The sequence below is a fragment of the Mustela nigripes genome, chromosome 12 (genome assembly GCF_022355385.1).
Source record: "Mustela nigripes isolate SB6536 chromosome 12, MUSNIG.SB6536, whole genome shotgun sequence".
Taxonomy (NCBI): domain Eukaryota; kingdom Metazoa; phylum Chordata; class Mammalia; order Carnivora; family Mustelidae; genus Mustela; species Mustela nigripes.
The window spans coordinates 137,191,560-137,215,552 of NC_081568.1; the positions used below are offsets into that span (position 1 = coordinate 137,191,560).

General features: G+C 41.2%; 1 protein-coding gene across 1 annotated transcript in view; it reads right to left on the reverse strand.

Moving 5' to 3' along the window:
• The window catches only part of SNX2 (sorting nexin 2), a 56,234-nt gene extending 52,352 nt beyond the window's left edge, over positions 1 to 3,882 (reverse strand). Inside the window, exon 1 of the mRNA XM_059418431.1 lies at positions 3,682 to 3,882. Within this exon, the coding sequence (XP_059274414.1) occupies positions 3,682 to 3,789 (108 nt within the window). The 5' untranslated portion in view covers positions 3,790 to 3,882. The remainder of the gene's footprint in view (positions 1 to 3,681) is intronic.
• Positions 3,883 to 23,993: the final 20,111 nt, after the last annotated feature.

A 23,993-nucleotide genomic window follows, 5' to 3' on the forward strand; every position in this document is an offset into this window, starting at 1 on the left:
TGCAATATCTTCAGTTATCAAAAAAATGCAATCAAAACCACACTAAGATACCACTTCATATTCGTTATGATGAACAGAACCAAAAAAAGTCATATTAACAGGTGTTGATGAGGGTATGAAGAAACTGGTACCCTTGCACATGGCTGGTAGAAATGTAAAACAGTGTGGCCACTTTTTTGGGAAACCAGTCTGGCTGTTATTCAAATGATTAAATGTAGTACAGTTACTATAGGACCCAGTAGTTCTACTTGTACACAAACTTTTACTGCAGCATTACTCAAAGCAGCCAAAATGTAGAAACAATCCACATGTCCAACAATTGATGAACGGATAAACAAAATGTGGTACAGCCACGCAATGAAATATTATTCCATCCCATTCTATAAAAAGGACTTTGAAAACATTATGCTAAGTGAAAGAAGCCAATCATGAAAAACCACATATTATATGATTTCATTCATACAAAGTCCAGAACAGGGAAGTCCACAGAGACAGAAAGTTAGTTAGTGGTTGTTGAAGGTTGGGACAGAGAGGCTTGGGGAATGGGGATGGGGGTCATAGTTAAAAAGTACGGGGTTTCATTTTGAGATGACGAAAATGTTCTAAAACTAACTGTGGTGATGGGTGCACATATCTGTGACTGTACTAGAAAACCATTAAATTGTACACATTAAATGAATGAATTGCATGGTATGTAGATTATACCTCAATACAGCTGTTTAAGATAGAGAACAAGGCATATAATATAAATTTCCCAACTTTATTTTTGTATTAAAGATTTTATTTGAGAGAGCACGCATGAGAGAGCATGTGCACGCTCTACGAGGTGGGGGGAATGAACAGAGGGAGAGACAGACTCCCTCCTGAGCAGCGTTATCCAGGACCCTGGGATCAAGACCTGAGCCAAAGGAAGACACTTAAGTAACTGAGCCACCCGGACACCCCTTTATTATTTTCTTTAAGGTGTGATCTTACTACTCCATACTGCTCTAGGGCAAGTACCTTTTAAGCTTAGGGCTGTATCATTTAAGGAAAAAGCAGTATTCTTAAACATTAAAGCCTTGCCTCTCAGGTACCAAAAAGAACAAGTTTCACTAGATTCTTTCTCCTTCTCTTTCTCTTCCCAGCCCCCTATGCCAGCTCTGCCTACTTTTTGTTTCATAGTCACAACAATAACAAACACTAAGAGTTTTAAATATGTTTCATTCACTGAATTTGGCTTTATGTGACTGTTCTTAATTATGAAATGAAAGAAGTCTAATACTATATTAAAAATATACACTAAGTTGTACGGTCATTACAAGCCTAACAATGATGACACTGAAAATGTCTATTATCTTATTTCACCTATATGGATTTCAATTGATTTTTTCCCCTCCAAATGTCCTCAAAGGAAAAAGTTTCTACATAAATGTATAATTTTTAAAACTCGGACTTACTTTTTCTTTAATTAAAGACATTAATTTATATGTCTTTCAATTTACAGCTTAGATAATAACTATTCAAAGCAGATGATCTACATCAGAATTATCTGGGGCTTGGGAATTTATTACTGTCTGTGGACCAGAAGCAATGTCATGAGGAGTCTGTTAGAAATGCATAATAACAGACTTTTCCCAGCTCTACAGAATCATAATTTGCACTTTAACAAGATCCCTAGGTAACTTATGTATAAACTCTGAAAAGCACTGATCTAGGGGCATCTGCATTTCAAACAAGAATCCCCTGGTTTCTCCAACACAGGAGGTTTGAGAAGCACTTCTAAAAAATAAAAGTGGAGTTACTGAAAAAGAAAATTCTCTTACAGCACTTTTGGTAAACTAAAAAACAGTGCTATATATCCTTCCTGTAAGAGTTTGGAAAGCAAAAAACATTCTGAATTTATAAATCTCAGTTATACTACCTTAAAGTTAATAACCTGAATGAATCTATAACAAACAGGGTTTAGATGATCTATCAAAATCAAATTTACAACTTCCACTGTGTACTAACCAAGATAAACTGATTCATACTCAAAAGTTCTGCAGACTCTTATTGGGAAAAAAAATAAATAAATAAAGGCAAAGACCCGATTAAAAAGACCCAACCAATTGGGAGGTAGATTATAGTTCCTTTTACTCAACTCCTAAAAGCCTCAATTAAACAGAATGCTTACTGTTCACAGTGTCAAGTTTACTCTAGGTCAATAGTTTGTTTTGATCCTAGCTGGCGGAAAACCTCTGCAGCCCTCAAGGAAATACAGATCTTAGGATCCTGGACAGACACTAACTCTCATTACATTTTAAGATAGTTATACAGTAAGTATAAAGGGCTAAATAGATACTAAACCCAAAAGGTTAATCTGTTACGCAAGACAATTTTTACTAATTGTTAGGAGATGATGTTTTGACAATGAATCCAGCAAATATTTACCAAATGGAAATATTCAGGACTGGAAGGAACACAAAGATGATCAAGGTACTATCCCTAGCCCCAAGAAGCACATAATCTGAGGGGAGGTGGGGTCTGACTGAGAATCTGTATACACAATTTGCAGTGTATGGTCACTGTGGAAAGTGGTTCCCGTAAGTTCCCAGTAAATGATTTTCAAATAAAAGGTCTTTTACTGTAATTTCCAATTGATTCAGTGTCTAGCTGCACAAGCCCCCAAAAATGCATACTAAAAAGCACTTTATAAGGAAATACAGCCCAAGGTAAACAATCTTCTGGGTAATCTGCATACATTTTAATACACATACACGCATAAAACTGGGCTATGAGGTGTGGGCGCCCTCACCAAATGCAAAGCAATTCAAACCCGAAATGCATCTAGGAGGCCAATACAGTTAACAGTGTTTCCTTTGACAAAAACAGGAACACTCAACTTCAGAGACCGCTGACCATGCGAGAAAAGAGGAAAAAGGGAGTGAGGATCTGTTTTTACTTCTCCGAGATAACTTTAACACAGAACAGAACAAAACCAACAAAAAAACCAACAACCAACCAGCACTTTCCTGGACTACACCCTCCCTTCAACTTAATATTTTATAAACACTCATTTTTTTTTTAACACTCTTATTCTTAAAAAGTCTAGGAACTAAAGAAGACAAAACCGGTTAAATGCATTTAACAGTCGAATACTGAGGCACCTCCCTCAAGGGGAACCGGCAGTCCACGAAGGGTCGTAACTGGGAAAAGTGCATCCACACGCTCCCTGGACCGCCAGGGCCACTCAACACTCAGTTCACTGCTCTCTCCTTTCAGGGGCACACCCTCCCTTGGGAAGGGGAAAGCAAGCACCTCTTCGAAGCGGGTGCGGAGGTCGTCGGGAGGGGGGTGAGGTTTACCAGGACTCTGGGCAAGCCCATTTCTGGTCTGGAGAAGAGATGCAAGTGACACGGAGGGAGGCCAGCTAAGCCGGGAAAGGGCGCTGAGATGCTCGGGCCGGTCCCTGCCCCCCCAGAGAGGATCTGGTCAACCCCCGGCCCGCGGGCTGGTCTCCCGAGGAAGCCTAGCCGTCCAGGCCAAGCTCCAGCCCGCTGACAGGTACCTGAGGTGGGACCCGCGTCACAGGTGTCGCCCCGAGCAGGTCCCTGCAAACCCGGGGGGGTGGGGAGGGACAAGTCCCGGCAGGGGAAAGGCACCTAAAGGTGAGACGCGCGGCAGTAGCGGAACGCAGCACCCACGGCGACGCGGTCTCACCTCGAGGGTGGACACAGTGCTGGTGAACAGGTCTTCTCCGTCCTCCAGCTCCTCAAAGTCGGTGGGCTTCGCGTCCCCCAGCGGAGGAGGCTCCCTCTCGGCCGCCATCTTCGCTCGTCCAGACGACTGCGCGAGCGGGGCCTCGCGGACCTGTCACGTGAGCACGCACGGCAGTGCTGGCGCGCCGGCCGCCCTGCTTCCCCCCTCCACCCACGGGCCTGCCTCTCGTGGCCCCGCCCCGGCCTCGTGACGGCGCCCGCCCCGAACGCGCTGCGCTCGGCTCCGCCCCTTTGCCTCTCCTTCCTCGTCTGCGTCTGGGTGGGTTGTCTTTCGCCGCCCACTTGCTGGCGGGACTTGGGTGGAAGGCTTTGGGGCTTTTATTACCCTTTCTTTCGTAGCACGTCGAGGTCAGACGATTTCTCGGTGTTACCAGTTGTAAAACTGGGGATTACCACTTTGCAAATCTGCTTTAGGAAGTGGAAGAGTTTGGGCTTGGATTATGCACACACTGAGGGCAAGACGGAGGATTGGTGAGAAATAGACACCTTTAGGTTGTCCAACAGAACTCTCCGACGTGATGGAAGTGTTCTGTATCAGCAGAGTAACCGCTGGCCAAGTGTAACCACCGACCCCTTCACCTGACTATGAGGAGCTGAGTTTTAAATTTTATTTAATTTAAATCTAGATAGCCGCATGGGGCTAGAGGCTACCTACTGGCCCAGAGCAGCTCTAGATAACAAAAATGCCCTGAATAATTTGTTGTGTGAGGTTTACTCCAGTTTCATCATGAGCCGCAACATACTTTTCCCGCATAAAAGAAGAGAAAGGCTGAGCAAATAACAGGAAAATCAGATGATTGGCAAGAGCGTGATACTTAAATGCCTCCGCCAGTTACTAGTGCTTCATCATGGGAAGATCTCTTGAAGACTTTCAGCTTCAACTTCCCCAACAGCAAAACGGAAGTGTTACTAATTCTCCACTCACACTTCACTGCCCAGGATTATTCTCAGGATCATATGAAAAAATATGTTAAAATATTCTGAAAGCTAAAAAGTGCTATGTTAATGCAAAGTATGCCCAAGGAAAATTAAAAGAGGGCATCACAAATAGCAACCTGAGGTTATAACTTTGCCAAAGGAATAAAAAGCTTCGATGGGATTCTTTACAAATTAAGTACAAATTCTCAGCCCTCACTGGCCTGCGAATTATGTCTAGCTTCTACCGGCTATGCCCAAAACTTACTTAGCATCGCTGGCCTTATTTTTTAAGCTGCATTACAACAGGTTTTTCTACTTGGCTAAGAATTCTTTCGCTCCTACATTTCTAAATTTCCACGATGATTATCAAGAAGCATTAGCCCAAACCATGATTCATTTAAGTAAGTATACCAAGTCTCAAAAATTGCTTGGGTCATCTTACCACCATCATCACTGCTTTACCTAGAACCATTGCTGCGTCCCTTTCTGGAAGAATCATGCTGTTGAGGCATATTCCTTGGCCTGCACCCCACCAGCTTACAGTTAGTCTGGAGTTTGTCACTGATCAGACCCTTCAACCTCTCCTGAAAGCTCACAGCCCAGGGTGAGGTGATGCTTCTCTGCATCCCTACTTTTTGCCTCTGTTTCTGCTTATTGCTTACTACTTTCTGTTTTCTGCTATGGTCATTTCTATACCCAGATTATTTTTTGTACTGCACATCTGAATTACTTGAAATATAGTTCCAGCCACTTGTGACAGAGAAAGTAGCTGTTTTGTAAAAGGAAGGTATATGCAGAACAATCTGCAAAGGCTGAAGGGACTGTAAGACCAAAGAAAAAGGCCGGACAAGTCCAGCTTGACACGAAATGGTTTTTTATTAAGGGGACTTACAGACAGAAGCGTGTCTTCGTGTCTTCGGTGGCAGCAGGACCTGTAGATCTCCGCAGCCCCACCTCCCATAAAACTGCTTTTATAGCCTTAGAGGCAGGGGAATACTTGCTGGGGGACTACCCAGGAGGAGAATGTTTGAAAATAGTCATGTGTCATATTCATATCTCCAAAGCAGATCGGGGACATATGCCCTGAGGGTACACTTAAGGGTGTGGCTAAACAAAAAGAAAGAATGTGTTGGGGGTGGGTGTTGGTAGGGCTGTGCTCACAAAGGCTTCAGGTCACAGAGGGGTCATCATGGCAGATTTATCCAAGATGGCATTAGTCTGGTTCACATAGCAGCTTCAAAAATGTAGTTTAATTGTCCCTTATATAGGACCATGAAAGCTCTATGAGATCATCCAGGGATTATAGCTTTGTTCTGTTGTCCTGTCCTCCCTAGGATGTAATCTCTTCCTCCTGGTCCAAGTTGGCTCCCCACAATCACTTTCCAGCTGGTGGAAGAGGAATAAAAGGGAAATGGAACGCTATCCCCTTCCCTTTAAGGGCCAAGTCCAGAAGTTGTACACACACTTGTGTCCGCATCCTTTGAGCAGCGAGTTAGTTACATGGCTATCCCTAGCCACAGGAGGAAAGGCAGTTGTTACTTCACTTCCTAAAAACTAGAGGTTCTCATACTCTGGAAGAAATGGAAATTTTGGTAGGGAACCAGCAGTCTCTGTTATAAAACATTGGTTCAATCTTCATGGTAGCATAATGGCATTTCCTTCTGGTAACCATTCCTTTCCCACACTCGGCTGGAAGTCTCCTCCAACTCCGAAATGGAGGGCGTGCCCCGGGCTTAAACCCAATAGCACCCACTCCCTTAGTCCTAGGGATTGGTAGGAGGTCAGAATCAGCTGCATTTCCCACAGACTCTCAGCAGCTTTGGTTATCTCTCTTTCCTTATTCAACCTGAATTCCGTGAGCCAGAACTCTAAGAATTATCTATTTTTCTCAGCTGTTTCCCTTCATTGGCTTTTTGGCTCTTCTGTATAATCTTCTCTGAAGTCCCAAATTCAACCACCAGCTTCTCTAGTCTTATATCCATAGTGCTAAGACCATTTGATACATAAACCCAATCTTGACGGGAGGTCCTGAAGTCCATGATCTTTGATCCCAGCTCCACACTGCCTGGATACCATTATTTGTTTCTTTGTCAAATCCTTCAGTGATTCTTCCCAGAAGAGGTTCTAAAACTTTCCTTTCTCTCAAGTGTCCTATCACATTTTCTCCTCATTTTTATCAGATAAATAATTTTAAAAATTATTTATTTATTTAGTTGATGTATTTAAGGGGAGTTAGGGGCAAAGAGAGAGGGAGAGAGAGTCATTAGCAGACTCCACGCTAAGCATGGAGCCCAGTGTGGGGCTCATTCTCACAACCCTGAGATCACAACCCGAGCCAAAAGCAGGAATCAGACATGTAACCCACTGCACCACCCAGGCATCCTGGGGTGTATATTTCTATAACACCTAGTATATTGTACTGTGATCATGGCCTCTTTTCTATCACCCTTAGTAGTCTAGAGGATTATTGCATCTAGGGGCTATATTTGAATTCACTTTGGATCCTGGGTAACCCTGTATTAGTTATCTATCACTGTAAAACAAATTACACCAAACTTAACAACTTAAAAACACAGATGTATATTTTCTCACAATTTCTGTGGGTCAGAAATCCAAGTGCATCTTAGCCGAGTGCCTCTGATTTTGGGTGTCTCACCAGTCTGCGATAAAGGCAACTACCAGAGCTGCGTGCAGTCCCCTCAGCACTCAACTGGAAGAGGATCTCTTTCCAAGCTCCCTTTCCAGGCCTACTTTGGCAGGCCTCAAGTTCTTACTGGCTGTTGCCTGGACATGTGAATTCACCACCACACAAGCCCCTCTATAAGGCCTCCTACACCGGATATCTCAGCATCCTTCCCCAGAGCAACTACTCTAGGACAGAGAGTGGGGAAGCACCAAGAAAGGCAAGGGTGGGCAAGCGAGACAGAAGCCAGAGTCTTTTTATAACCAAATCTCAGAAATGGCATATTCTTGCTTTTGCTGTATTCTATTTATTGTGGGATAAAGGGGAGGGGCAAAACAAGGGTATAAATAACAGGAGGGAGGGGTCTTGGTGGCCATTTTATTTTATTTCATTTTATATTAAAGATTTTATTTATTTATTTGATAGACGGAGATCACAAGTAGGCAGAAAGAGAGAGGGAAGCAGGCCCCCCTCTGAGCAGAGAGCCTGATGTGGGGCTTGATCGCAAAACCCTGGGATCAGGGCCTGAGCTGAAGGCAGAGCCTTCAACCCACTGAACCACCCAAGCACCCCATTGGTGGCCATTTTAGAGGTTGCCATAAACCGCCATAGTGTTTAGTACCCAAAATAGATATCTTCGATGAATAAATGAATGAGCATGTGACTCAAAATAGAGAGCTAAGTGGAAGATATAACATACAGTATGTAAAGCAACTAGTGCAGCAAGAATCCAGACAGTCGGGGCAGCACAACCCTAAAGACCACTTAAGAAGCAAGCAAAGGAAGAGGTGCTATGAAGAAAACAGAAAAGCAGTAGTCTAGGACTGTAGTCTAGAAAGGGTTACAAAGGAAGTAAAAGAACAAAGAGTGTGTGGTTGTATCAAATGCCTTCAGTATATTAATAAGATGTTAACTGAAAAGAGTGAATCATTGCTGAGTACAAAAAAAAAAGGATATAGCAAATTGTGATGGTTAATTGTATGTGTCAACTTGCCCGGACCATGGGTACCCAGATACTCGGTCAAACATTCTTCTGGGTTTTCCCCAGATGTAGTTGGGATGAAATTAACATTTAAATCACTAGACTGTCAGTAAAGCAGATTATCCTGTATAATATGTGTGGGCCTCATCCAATCAGTTGAAGGCTTTAATAGAACAAAGACTGACCTCCCTAAGCAAGAAGGAATTATGCCACCAGACCGTCTTTGAATTTGAACTGCAGCTTTTCCCTGGGTCTCCAGATTGCTGGTCTACCCATTTTATATATATAAATATATATATACACACACACACACACACACACACATATACACATACACACACATGTGTGTGTGTCTTTCTGGACTCACAATTGCATAACTCAATTCCTTAAAATAAATCTCTCTCTGTATATATAGCACATCCTGTTGGTTATGTTTCTTTGGAGAACCCAGACAACTATACAAGGATAGACTATTCTTTCAAGACATATAAATAGAAGGAATGCCAGAATAGGTCAGTAACTTGCTGAAGATACAGGTTTACTTTTTCATACATCTTTGTTTTATTTTAGAGAGATTTATACATGTTTACATATTAGTGAAAGTGAGAGCAGAGCAAGAGGTTCACAATATGGAGAGATACAATCAGAAAAGAAGAGATCTGAAAGTATATGGGTAGGAATGAGATAAACAGCAAGAAGTAGGATTTGCCTTTTAAAAAGAAGGTATACTTCTTCTGAGAACAGAGAAGGGGGGGTCAGAGTTTGTATTTGCTATTCTGCATCACGAACCACTCAAAACTTGGTCAATGAAAACAAAACCATTTATTCTTTTTTTTTTTTTTAAAGATCTTATTTATTTATTTGACAGAGAAAGAGATCACAAGTAGGCAGAGCAGCAGGCGGAGAGAAAGGGGGAAGCAGGCTCCCTGCTGAGCAAAGAGCCCAATGTGGGGCTCGATCCCAGGACCCTGAGATCATGACCTGAGCCAAAGGCAGAGGCTTAATCCACTGAGCCACCCAGGCGCCCCCCATTTATTATTTCTAATGAGTCTGCAGGTCCACAAGCTGGTTTTGCTGGACGAGATTTGGCAAGTCTGATCATAGGGGTTGTTTGTATTATATCTGCGGTCAGCTGAGGGCTTGACAAGGGGCTAACAGCACAAGGCTGGTCCTGACTAGGACCTTTGAGCTCTGCTGTGTGTACTCTCATCGTTCTAGACTGGTCAACTTTTCACGGCTGTGGCAGGCTTCCAAAAAATAGAAGGTGGAGACACACAAGAACTTCTTCAAGCCTTCACAGAAGTCCCATAGCCAAGCCCAGGGTCACAGTGGGAAGGGACTACAGAGTTGCAGGGCAAAGGGTGTGGAAAAGAGAGGCCATTAATTTGGGCCATTGATGCAATCAGTCTACCATAGGGTGGATACATTCATAGACTTATTTGTAAAAGCTACAGGAGCAGGAAATGGAAAAAGTCCACACCCAAAAGCAATATTTTTTCCTCCCTATGGGGAAAGAGAGGTTAATTTCCAAGAGAAAAGAGGTCAGTATCAGCACAGGTGGCACAAGGAAATGGAAGAGTATTTTCAGTAGATCTGTGAAGATTCGGATAGAACATTCACCAGGGACATATAAGGAACTGGCAAACATTACTGGAAGCATAAATGAGGTGGAGACCATATGTTTCTGGTGGCAATAATCCCAACATTTGTGTTATTTTCTCCTGTAGTCTAGCATTGGAGGTGTAGGAGTGGAGCTGGATGGTTGGATTGATTCAAGGCTAGACATTTTTAGAATGAGCTTGGTTGAGGGCTAAGGCAGCTAAGGATTTTGAGGCCTCTCAAAAGAGAGGGGTGTCCTTGGGGCACCTGAGTAGCTCAGTCGTTAAGCATCTGCATTCAGCTCAGACCATGATCCCTAGGTCCTGGGATGGAGTCCCATATCAGGCTCCTTACTCAGTAGGGAGCCTGTTTCTCCCTCTCCCTCTGCCTGCAGCTCCCCCTGCTTGTGCTCTCTCTGTGTGTCAAATAAATAAATTAAATAATTTAAAAAAGAAAGAAGGAAGAACTTTTCCCAAGGGTATTAAAAAAGTGGTAGCATAAAAGTAACATTTAGAACCCAATATGGGCTATGCTTTGGGTGAAAAGTGACCTATTACTCAAGGCAAGGAGGTCAAAGGAATTTTCTGGGAAAGCAATCGATGTTGTGAGAACACTTGTTTGCATGGAAATTGTGGCTGTAGGACAACAGCGCAAAAAGCAAAACGGAAGTCAGATGCGGATGGAAGGGTGTAAAGAGAGGTCAACAGATCAACAAGACTCTGGAGAGACCTTACCCTTGAGCAAAACTTCTAGTGAGTGCGGTGACATAAGCAGCTAGGAACACGTAAGATTCATAATGATCTTCTTTGCAATTATATCAGGAAAAATAATCCTTTGGTTGCTTAACCAAATCATCCTTTGGTTGCTTAACTTTAACAATTGTTCAGTGAAAATATTTAAGCTCCTTACTGAAATGAAGGACTTCACATTTGTTGGAGGAAGGAGGGAAGTTGGCCGGTCAAGCATGGTGTTCTTTCTTACAGATCATAAATGCAAACAAGCTACCATTACTCAAAGTGTCAGTGATCCCTTAACCTGTGACTTGACAAATAGCTATGAAATGGATATATGGTTGTAACCTCCTATGTCTCAGTCCATGAGTGGCATCGGAGTTCTAGAGACTAAACCATTCTCTCAAATCACTTGTATCTCTTGAACACCATAAAGGGTCATAAGCAGGTCCTTACACTGACACGAAATCCCATTATCCCTTCCTCTCCATTTTCTCCCTCATACCAACTGCCCCTGTGCTTCTCTCACTCCACAGTACCCCTGTAAAACCCCTCCCCTTCTGTTTCTGGGTGGTATTTTCCTGTCACTCCCCTGGCCACTGCTGCAGTCACGGTCAACTTTGCAGTCATGAGACGCGTGCAGCCACACTGTATCTTGCACTCAGAAGTGCCCCACTCTAAGCTGAATGCTTTGAGGTCGTTGGCTGCAAATTCTTAGCAATTTTGAGCAAGGGGTCCTGTATGTCCATTTTATAATGGATCTTGCAAATGTTATAGCCAGTTCTGATTCCAGTCTGCCAGTTAGTACAGCATCAGAAAACGCCGTGGGATTGGGTATCTACTGTCCCAGGGCAGAGGGAGACAAGCTTGTGTTCCACTCTCAATGCTTTTCCTAAGAGGATTGATTCAGTGGCTTTGGTGGCTTTACCCTGGGCTCTCAACTTTCTCCTTCTGGCAGAAGCGAAGTGAATCCAGTAGACACTTCAATACTGATAATTCTTGTCCCATCAATACATTCTTTGGAGGACACAGTCAAGTTCAGAGATGCATGTTTATAAGGTTAGCCTTCCAAGGACTGGTGCAGGTGAAGAAAGACTTAAGGCAATTTCTTGGAAAAGTAATATTGAGAACAGAAAAATAAGAGAATATTTTGATATTTTGAAGAGGTATATTTATGAATACAGAAAATGGGGATGGAAACGATTAAAGATGAAGGAAAGACCCAGGGAAACAAGATGGAGGTCAGGTAAGGAAATTGGGCTGAAATGAAAACAAAACAAAACGAAAACCCAGTTACCGCAACTTCTTCTTCTTCTTTAAAAAAAAAATTTTTTTTTCTCCAATTCTTGTCATAAAACCTATCTCCTACATCAGAGACTTCCCTGTTTCAGGGAAAGATCATGTCTTTTTGTCCTTCATGGCCCTTGATATGGTACCTTACACATCATCCTCTCTCAATATTTGCTGTTTAATTGAAAATAAATCTAAAAAAGAAACAGAGCCAATTCTTTCAGATCAAAGAAAGCAAACTGTCAGCTTTTAGGCCTGACACAGATGGGTTTTATTTGGACTACACTGGTTTTGTTTTTTTTTTTTTTTTTTTTTTTTACATTTTAAGGTACTGGTAATATTTTAAAATCAGGAATTTCACATAAAAATCCAGATTTCTGACTTCTCTTAAAAAAAAAAACAAAAACCTGAAAGATCTGGCTATGTATGGCCCAGATCTCTATGGGTATATGCTCTCCAGCTCTCTGAAGTTCCCAGTTCACCCTGTTGTCCTCCCAGAATGAAGGCATTCCCACGGGCCCAGTACCTCTTTCCCCTTAACCAGGTGGCTTGATCCTACAAATCCAGGCCTGCCCCATTGTTCCTTAGTGGTAAGCATCAGGTTTCAGGGGGCATCACGGCAACCCAGGATAAAGAAAAACCTTCTTCCTTCCTTAGAGCCAGGAGTGGCCATGTGACTAAATTCTTGTCATCTTATTTGATGCCGAATTATGTAATGTCAACGGAGCTTTTTTTTTTTTTTTTAAGATTTTATTTATTTATTTGACAAAGAGAGATCACAAGTAGGCAGAGAGGCAGGCAGAGAGAGAGGAGGAAGCAGGCTCCCTGCTGAGCAGAGAGCCCGATGCGAGGCTCGATCCCAGGACCCTGAGATCATGACCTGAGCCGAAGGCAGAGGTTTAACCCACTGAGCCACCCAGGCACCCCTGTCAACAGAGTTTTATGCACAACTTCTGGGAAATGTCTTTAAAAGGATGAGATATGCCCTTCCCCGACTATGTCCTTCTGCAGGCTGGAATTCAAACGTAATTGCTGGCACCCTGACAGACATCCTGGACCATGAAGAAAACTTGGGACGGGGATAGCAATGCAGTAGAGGGGGCATGGGTCCCAGACTCTGAGAATCTGCCCTGCCAGCTGGGACATGCCTGCCTCCCAGCTTTTACATCAGACAGAAACAAACCTCTATCTTATTGTGGGGGGATTTCTGTTACCTAGAGCCAAACTGAATCTTAAATAATACAACTATAAATTATCTCTGATAAGCAGGAGTTTTCTACAGTTCTACTCTTATGAAAAGTTAAATACCCTGAAAACCCACAGTCTTGGGAAAGAAGGACGTATATAGCCGAGCCTGATCATTTCAGAATGGTGGGTGTACATTTCATGAATACAAATTGACAGGTCCATCTGCTAAAACTACATTGCGGTGGTAAAGCTTGGAGGCTTTGCAGTTTCTGATTCTTCTTTTCCTTCAACTTCCTCATCTGTAAGACGAAGGTAATAAAAAAGATTAGATGAGAGGAATGCACATAACCAAAGCAGTTTCATTCCTTAAATTCTAGGCAGATGAAGCAGCATGGTGGCCCAGAGCTGGTAAGGCATATGGAACTAAAGAGAGGCACTTTTTATTTTCTGCTTACTCTGCTCTTCCCACATTAAGAAGTATTACAAAGGGTGGGAGGGAGAGTGCAAAATTTTCACCAGCCCATGAAAGAGCTATGTTGTTAACTCCAGCCAGCATATACACGATATCTTGAAAGTTAAGACTGATGAGGGAATCTCAAAGCCTACCATTTTTATATCACACTTATATCATCCCTAAAAGCAGTACATCTGACACTGACATTTGAATCGGAATTATATTTTCTTTCAAAGCATCATTATTAGATGACTAACTTCTCCAAAGAGCCCCGAGTTTACTGAGAAACTTAATTCCCCCTGTTGGAGTGAGCTCCTGGTCAGAATCCCTCCCACGAAAAAGAAACATTTTACATAGAGAACATAGACATTTGTTCTTCTGTTATAGAACAATTTCCATACATTTGTGTAACACCTTTTTGTGGGGGAGACCAATGTGCCAGCAAATAAGAATCAGAAGAAATTCCATATATTTGGTAGTTTTCTATAACATCTAAAATTTTTCTTTATGCCAGTATCTACCCCTTTCTAAGAGAATCTCTAGTGAAGTCTAAAACCTTAAAAATATCTTTAGTTGAAAGTAAATATAGGGCTTAGAAAAAGTAAAGAAGATGGTGTTATTTTAAGGAAGTCATTTAAAAATGGTTTTATCTTGGCAAACAGAGCGTAAATGGAAAATATTTGCATAGACAGAAAAAGAATATTATACATACAGTCAATATGTTATTTACAGAGCTAGATTGTGACATTGTTGTTCATTACTCAGTTGCCATAATGAGAACGTCTTGTTTTCCAGTGCTTTTATATTAAAGTTATCATTTTACCAATGAAGAAAGCAGGCTTCATGTATAATTCCCTGTTCACATATCATTCCCCTGCCCTCCACATTTAAAGGAATATTCTAATTAAATAAACAACCTAAGCCTGCTTTATATTTAATAATGATATGATGTTCCATGAAAAAAGTATACAAAACGGCCCTAAAAATCTGAGAAACAATTGGTAGAGACTATACTAACAATTTTTTTCTCACAATTTTTTAAAGTCCATGAAGATGTGACTGTGGAGACGTTCTCTTGTGACAGTTGTCTATTTGTGTGGGGCTAAGGTCCTCCAGGTAAATAGCAATTATTATTATTATTATTATTTATTTTTTTTTTTTAGAGAGAGTGTGCACGAACAGAAGTGAGGAGAGGCGGAGGGAGAGGGAGAGAGAATCTTGAGCAGACTGCATGCTGAGCTCAGGGGCCAATTCAGAGCTTGATCTCACCACTCTGAGATCATGACCTGAACTGCAACTGAGAGTCAGGCACCTACCAGACAGAGCCTCCCAGTTGCCCTGGTAAATAGCAATTATAATGAGCCTTTCAGTCTTTGACACCAGACTCTCAAAGTATTTAAAGCCTTTAGATATAAAACAGTCTGATAAAACTAGATTAAATATAGCAATTTAAGTTTGGCTACCAGTGATCTTTTTTTTTTTTTTTAAGATTTTATGTATTTATTTGACAGAGAGAAATCACAAGTAGATGGAGAGACAGGCAGAGAGAGAGAGACGGAAGCAGGCTCCCCGCTGAGCAGAGAGAGGCATTCCTGCCCCTGTCAGTAAGAGGACTACCCACGTCCAGCCAGCCCACTGGGAGGAAGGACCCAATGACCATCCCTCTCGGAGAGCATAATGCATTAGAGCTCACACCCAGTTCATGCTGTTGGTGTTGCAGCCACCACTAGTTCGTGTTGACCTTGTATGTTGGGGAAAAGGTCAAACTCAATTTTCCTGAAGAGTTGTTGACTCCATGAATGTCTTCACCCACCCGTGTCCTCCACCTGCCTATGGTGACTGGAGAAATTAACCCTCAGCTGCATTTTGGCTGAACGATCCTTTCCTTTCTCCCTCACTTGGTCATGAGAGCATGGGAGATGACAATCATTTTGTTTATGCTTGTTTCACTCTCTGTGGGACTATGTCTTTGTGCAAAAGTCAACTTATGGACAATTGTGATTCTCAAGCTTGAGTGTGCACCAGAGTCTCCTGGAGGGCTTGACCAAACAGATTTCTGGGCTCTATGCCCAGGCTTTCTGATTCAAATGGTCTCAGGTGGGGCCAAGAATATGCTTTTCTAAAAACACCTCCATAATATTGATGCGTTTGTTTAGAATAGCACATTTTGAGAACCACTGCTCTAGAAGAAAAAAGCCCATTTTGGCTGTACTTTTGGAACTAGAAAGTTACGTCTTTAATCAGCTGATAAGTAGTTTTATGCCTTTGAGGTCTTTGGATATTTAAGTCTCATTCTGTTTGCTGTCATACTTTACATCAAATGGATTCCTTTGTGTTTTTCAAACAAGTGCTCTTTGATCATGTTCAAAGCCTCAGGCTTTGGATACACACCTGGGTTTCTGTGTACTGGGAGCAAGAGCCCCTCTCAATGATCTGTCTCTCTTCATTGGCTTCCCATTTGGTTGTTGGCCAATAGAGTGTAAACTGAAATTTCTATAGTCATTTTCTACTTTATTTGTTTATAAAGACTTATTTATTTATTTTAGAGAGAGAGAGAGAACAGTAAGAGGGAGAGAGAGAGAAAAATCCTCAAGCAGACTTCCCACTGAGTGTGGAGCCTGACACGGGGAGCCACCTGGGGATCCATATGGGGCTCCATTCCAGGACCCTGAGATCATGACCTGAGCTGAAATCAAGAGTCGGGCACTTCATCAACTGAGCCACACAGGTGCCTCACCACTTTATACTTTAAATAATGAAGGCCAGAGCATTGCCTCCACAGAAAGATAAGGTTAAAAAGGAAGAAAGAAGAGAAGGAAGAAGGAGGGGATGGAAGAAAGGAAGGAAAGAAAGAGGAGTGAAGGAAGAAGGAGGAGGAAGAAGGAAGGAAGGAGGGAGAGGGAGGAAAGGAAGAAAGAAAACTAATGCTATTTAAAAACATGCTCTTAAAATGATGCATTTAGAGAACCGCCTATATCGACTTAATAATAATTAAAATAATATATATTATTTTATAATATATTATCGGAAATACTATATAATTATATATAATAATATATGTTATAATATGTATTATATATAACAGTTATAATAATAATTATAAAAACATCCAGTACATTTTAAATAATATTAAATAATATATAATATATACAATGTATACAATATACAATAATATGCTCTATATTAATATACATTATAACATACATATAAATTTCATATAATATATATTTAAAATATAATATAATCATATAAAATTATATATTATAAATAATAATATATAAATTAAAATGACTAAAATAATAAAATACTAACACTCCCCCCCGATTGTGTTCCCTCTCTCACTGTATCTCTGTCAAGTAAATAAATCTTTTAAAAAATAATTAAAATAATAATAATAATTTTTTGTTCAGATTGTATTTATCTGTTTGTCAGAGAAAGAGAGAGCGAGTGAGGACGCAAACAGGAGGAGTAGCAGAGAGAGGCAGAGGGAGAAGCAGGCTCCCCACTGGGCAGGGAGCCCATTGCGGAGCTTGAACCAGGACGCTGGGATCGTGACCCAAGCTAACGACAGACGCCCAACTGACTGAGCCACCCCGACATCCATATAACAACTGGTTTTTACTGACTGCTTACTTGTGCCGGCTAACTACTAATTATTTTACATGTTATACTGCTAATCTTCACAAAAATCCTGTGAAGTTAAGCACTATGAACTACTCTTTTCTCTGATGTAAATGTTTTTCGTGATGTTGAATCATATATAGAACGAGTATTTAATGGAAAAATTTTACTGTGTTAAATCAATGGGCAGGGAGCGTTTACATTCCATAGAAGCTGGGTACCTGAACAATAACGCTCAATGAACAGCTTATTTTCCCTGATCGTCTTTTTCCTATTCCTGCACGTGTGCTTCTGCTTTGAATGTATTTTGTTTCTTTCCTACCTTGCTAAAATTGGGTCCCCTCTTCTAGTCCAGCTCAAAAGACACCTCCTCCATGTTTTCTGTTCTTACCTCATCTTCTTTTGTTTTTTAAAGACTTTATTTATTTGAGAGAGAGAGTGCATGTGGTGGGGGGGAAGAGAGAGAATATCCAGCCGACTCTCTGGTGAGTGTGGAGCCCAAGGTGGAGGGGTTCGACCTCATGACCCTGAGATTATGACCTGAGCCAAAAACCAGGAGTCAGCCCTTTAACCCACTGAGACTCTCAGGCGTCCCACCTCATCTTTTGAACAATCTCTTTATAATGAAAAGATGAATGTGTTTGGAGAGTGGATAGCAGGGCATCATTCTCATTTCTGCTACATATTAGCCATGGGACTTTGGGCAATTAATGCCTCTGTTTCTCTGCTTGGAAAAAATGGGACCAAGAATGCACTCGTAAACTGAGCTGTTTTTATCTTATGGATCTTATGGATTAATAATTAAATGAGGTTCCTTTGAAACTCTTCTAGAAAGTTCAGAGATTAATTGGCAGTTTCCATCTAGAAAATGTACTTGGATCCTAAGGATGTCTTCCCTGTACTACTCATTTCCCAATGTACCTTTTCCCTGAGATGTATATGAAAATAATAACTTTAAAACTTAATTTACAAACATAACTAAACTCTGTGCATACAAATTGGAAAATACAGCCCCCCCCCACAACATACACACTCACCCACAGAGGAATATCTTTCCAATCAATGGTGTTTAGAAAAATTGAGCAGCTACATGCAAAAGAATGAAACTGGACTAGTATATTACACCATGCACAAAAATACATTCAAAATGGATAAAGACTTGAATATAAGACCTAGAACTATAAAATTCCTAGAGGAAAACAAAGGCAGAAAGCTCTTTGACATTGGTCTCAACAATATTTTTGGGACCAGTATCCTCCAGCAAGGGCAACAGAAGCTAAAGTAAACAATTGGGGCTACAACAAGATAAAAAGCTTTCTGCACAGGGAAGGAAACCATAACAAAATGAAGAGCCAACCTACTGAATGTGAGAATATGTTTGTATATCATACACCCAGTAAGCAGTTAATAGCCAAAATATATAAAGAACTTTCACAACATTGGTGGGAATGTACACTGTTGCAGTCACTATGGAAAACAGGGTGATGATTCCTCAAAAAATTAGAAACAGAAATACCATACAATCCAGTAATGTCACTTCTGGGTATTTCTCCAAAGAAAATGAAAACATCAGTTCGAAGGGACATGTGCATATGCTCATTCTAGCTTTTACTCACAAAAGCCAGGATATGGAAGCAAATTTAAGAGTCAATAGATGAATGGATAAAGAAGATTTTGTGTTGAGATACACACACACACACACAGGTGTATTTCCCAGCCACAAAAAAAGATGAGATCTTGCCAGTTGTGAAAACATGGATGGACCAACAGGGTATTATGCCAAGTGAAAAGAGTCAGACATAGAAAGACAAATACCATCTGATTTCACTTATATGCAGAACCTAAAAAATAAAACAAGTGAACAAACAAAACAAAATAAAAACAGATATAGGAAACAAATTGTCAGTTACAAGAGTGGGGAGGTGGGAGAGGGCAGATGAAGGGGATTAAGAGGTATAAATTGTCAGTTATAGAATAAATAAGTCATGGAGATGTAATGTACAACGTACAGAATATAGTCAATAATATTATCATAATTGTATGGTGACAGATGCTACCTAGGCTTATCACAGGGATCATTTTGTAATGTATAAAATTACTAAATCACTATGACATACACCTGAAACTAATAGCATATCATATGTGAATTTTACTCCAGTAAATTCGTGTAAAGTCCTACTGAGTGGACCCTTTTTACTCAGGTAAGTTCTTGTATGAGAATTACCACTTCTCTGTCCTACTTCTAACTCCATCCTACTGGTTGCTCCAAGAACCCTGACATTTATAGGTTGCTCCATCCCTCTCCAATTAACAGAGCTTACTAGGCATTAGACTTCTCCCTGCTCATAGAGATTCTGAAAAATTGCTTGAGTTCCTACTCTGTAGAGTTTAGAAGCCATGGGCCCAGTGGCTGTGCTATTCTTGGCTGTCAGTCATGTTGTCAGGCCTTTTAATTACTTCCAGGGAGATGGCAGGAGGATTGCTTGACCTCCTTGTGTCTGGGTCTCTAGGCTTCATGTTCATCCTTGCCTGCTCTGCCAAGGAGAAAGTTACCTTTAACCCTTGCTAGCCAGCTTTCTGTGATATTTTTGCCAGCCATTTCCTGGGGAATGGGTTCTGATCTACCTCTTCCACATAGTGTATTTTTTCCTTTGACTTCCCCGGCTCTGTGCGACTACCCAGCATCCCCATTGCAAACCCCAAAGATGCACCTCTTATCTGATCTTACATCACATCCTCTGCTCCCTACCCTACCATTATCTTCCTGATTACCTACTGCCTCGAGATCTCTCCAACCACTCCCAAACTACAAAGACATTTTGATAAATGGATCATTAGGGTGTGTCTAAAGTGCCCACCCAACACCCATGGGGAAAATTCGAAAGTACAAAAAAGAGCAAAAATAGGAGTGCCTGGTAGGCTCAGTCAGTAGCATATATGATTCTTGATCTTGGGGTTGGAAATTGGAGCCCCGTAGTGGGGGTAGAGATTACTCAAAAAAAAAAAAAAAAAAAAAAAGAGCAAAAGCATGAGACATATCAGATCAGTGAAGTTCATACAATCAGCAAAAGCCATTGGGTGGTTATGATCAGTTTTTGACAAGAGAATCTATTCAGAAGTATAGAGAACAGTGCAGTAATGTATGAAACACAGTGTTCTCCAGTTGCATCAGAGATGAAGATTAAAATGTTTTCATTAATGCAAAATTTAGTCTATTCAAGTTAATGTTTAAATGACAAAGGGAAATTTCCAGCTGAGTGAGGAAAGTCTACAGTAATAAAATGTACTCACCTTCTGTTTCTATAACATCCTGTGTTCTAGATGAATTCTTTCTGTAGATAACAACTACATTGCTTGATTATTTGACTTTGCAACTACTAGTTCTCAAGTGTAAACATGTGAGATAAACAGTCACATGGTTAAAAGATCCCAACAATAAAATTGCCTGATGCCATTAGTTCATCAGGTGTTACAATAAAAAATAAACATCAGCTAACAGATATGGATGTAAAGGTAGAACCAGTTTCCATGTTTATATATGCCAGTCCCTAACTAAAAAGGCTTATTTATTTCCAAACAAAAGGTTCATTTTTGACATGTGAAAATGAGGAAAGTGTTACAATAAATCATTACATTTACATGTAAATAATTTAAAATTATTTAGATGTCATTTTCTAAATATAGAAGACTACTATGTATAGTGGGAACTTGGGATAAGCCAAAATATACACTCTGGTTCTTGACCTCAAGAAATTTACAGGGGCACCCAGCTGGCTCATTGGGAAGACCCATGACCTTAAATTAAGCTCATGAGTTTGAGCTCCATGTTGGATGTAGAGACAATAAAAAAAAAAAAAGGTAATTAAATTTGTTTTTATTTATTTAAATATTAAAAAAATTTTTTTTTATTTATTTGACAGAGAGACATCACAAGTAGGCAGAGAAGCAGGCAGAGAGAGAGAGGAGGAAGCAGGCTCCCTGCTGAGCAGAGAGCCCGATGCAGGACTCGATCCCAGGACCCTGAGATCATGACCTGAGCCGAAGGCAGCGGCTTAACACACTGAGCCATCCGGGTGCCCTAAATTTGTTTTTTAAAAAAAGAAATTCACAAAGTGAAATTTGCAACATGTGGAGACTTAAACATTTAGAAATGCTAGGAAGTCAGCTTACTGAGATTGTTCAGGGAGGGCTTGTTTAGGGAGGTTTGGGGCGAAGAAATGATAGTGAGGGGTGTCAGGGAATAGTCAGCAAAGGCTCTAAGTGTGACAGAGGGCAATATTGGACATAAACTCTCATGTAAGCACTAAGAGGTACTCAATAAGCATGCAAAAGTAAGTTAATATGTATTCATCTGAGAGTCATAAGACCCAGGGGTTTATACCTAGGTGAGAATGGGAATTTTGAAAGAGCCCAAAGGTCAACTTGCAAGACCAAAGAAGGAGCAGGGCCTTTCTGTGGAATTTTCTAGTACCCAGAAAGTATGTTCTGTCTCTAGCAATGTTACTATTTAAGTAAGTCCTGTAACCAATGAGATGTTAGAAGTAGAAGTGACTGATAAGATTATTCAATTAGAATTTTATAATGGTTATGTTGATGGCATAATTTTGGAGTTAAAAAAAAAAGGAAGTACAAATTTTACTCCTTGGCCATTATCTCACACCATCTCTAGTGGGAAAAAGGAATGGACAAAAGGCAAATAGAGGCCTAAACCAACAATACATAACGATGCGTGCTTCTGAGTGGTCCCTCTTGTTGGGGAATGTCCGCAGAAAGCATAGCAAATTCTTCCTGGATGTTCTCCAGAAAGGGACACCAGACAATTTCCACTTACTGCTTACTGTGTACCCTTCCCAGGTGGAACTGGGAGTTTGACTCTAACTCACGTTTCTGCTGTTCCTCAAGATCAAGAAGAAGATGTTGGAAATATGCACCCCAGTTCTTTATCTTAATATTTGGCAACCCTCCCCTCCCCTTCTCACTCTTTCAGTGTCAGCGTCAGGGAGAAGGATCTCATGTGTGAATAACTTGCAATTTTCTTCACCTTGTCCTTGTCAGATAAAAATCTGACCTCCTAAGTTGGCAAGGTCAGTACGTACCTCCAGCATCATCTGGGAAGGGGAGGACAATAAGCGTAAGGCATCCAGATATTTGCCAATCTCAGCACTGCAGTGACACACCTCATTTCAACTGGTCACATGCCACTGGTCAGAACCAGCCACACAGTCCCACTTCAGTTCAAGGAGCCTTGGAAATGAAGTGCTTGGAGAAATGAAACCCCCCAAATCCATCCTCTCACATTCTGGGAGCATCCTGGGGAACCTCTCCTCAAAATACCACTAAGTTGTAGGCAAAACTGGATATCATGCAAATTTTATTTGGCTCACGTGATACTGGCCAAGACAATATTGAAACTTTCCCAGTTAGTGGTCAATATTTAAAAACAGGGATTTTGGGGTGCCTGGGTGGCTCAGTGGGTTAAAGACTCTGCCTCTGGATCAGGTCATGATCCCAGGGTCCTGGAATGGAGCCCTGCATCAGGCTCTCTGCTCAGCAGGGACCCTGCCTCCCCCTCTCTGCCTGTCTCTCTGCCTGCTTGTGATCTCTGTCTGTCAAATGAATAAATAAAATCTTAAAAAAAAAAACCAACACAGGGATTTTTTATATTTGAAAAAAATCCACATTTTGGGTTTCTCTTTAAAAAGTCAGATTACCTGGCAGTGTTAGGCCTGTGTTTCTGTGTGGTACCAACCAGCTAGCTCTGGATGCTGTCTGCTTTCCCCTGTGCCTCAATCTCACGTAACTACCCTAGGTGGTCCATCCAGCTAGATTCACTGCTTTGGGTTACCTGCCGGCATTTGAATCTGTGATTCTGGAGCACAAAACCCAAATGATGACCTCTTTTGGCTGGACATGGAAAAAAGCTTATTGTTTAGCCATACCTATTAGTTTGTTAGCACTGCCATAATGAAGTTCCACAGACTGGGTAACTCAAACAACAGAGATTTATTGTCTCAGTTCCAGAAGCTTAAAAGTCTCCATCAAGGTATGGGCAGGACTGGTTCTTTCTGAGGGCTGGGAGGGAAAATCTGTTCCAGGCCTTTCTCCCTGGCTTGTAGATGGCCATCTCCATGTTCATGTGGCATTCTCTGAGGGTGTGTGTCCTTGTACCCAACTATTCCCTTATTGTAAGAAAACCAGGCATACTGAATTAGGCCCTAGCTTAATGAACTTGCTTTAACCTTTGTAAAGACCCTATCACCAAATAAGGTCACATTCTAAGGAACTGGGAGTTAGGACTTCAGCATATGGATCTTGAGGGCACACAATTCAATTTTAATACCATATTTACACATTTACCTTCAAATGCACAATTACATAAAGATATGGAAAAAAAACCAAATCCTAAAAATGTGCTCAGGTAGAAAGCTGCTCATCCTACCATAGTGTTGCAAAAAAAAGCGGGGGAAGGGGGGCGTAGGGATTTTTCACAGGATCGTTGAGATGCAATATCAAAAGGGAATTCCTTTCTATGTAAGGAATGCCACGTTCTAGATTTTCACCCTTTAGCTGAAATGGTCTATACAGAGGCACAGAAGAATCTCTCTGTTCCATGGGGAAAGGCTTTTTTGTATGAGAAGAGTTGAGAAGATGTTGTGCTCCTTGGCAAAAGAAGAGAGCAAACTTATTGTGACAGCTCTGCTCAATCTTGCATGAACTTTTCTTCTCTCTTGGACAGAAAAACATGTTCCTCTTCATGTCATTGTCTACCCACATCTCCTATCTCCAA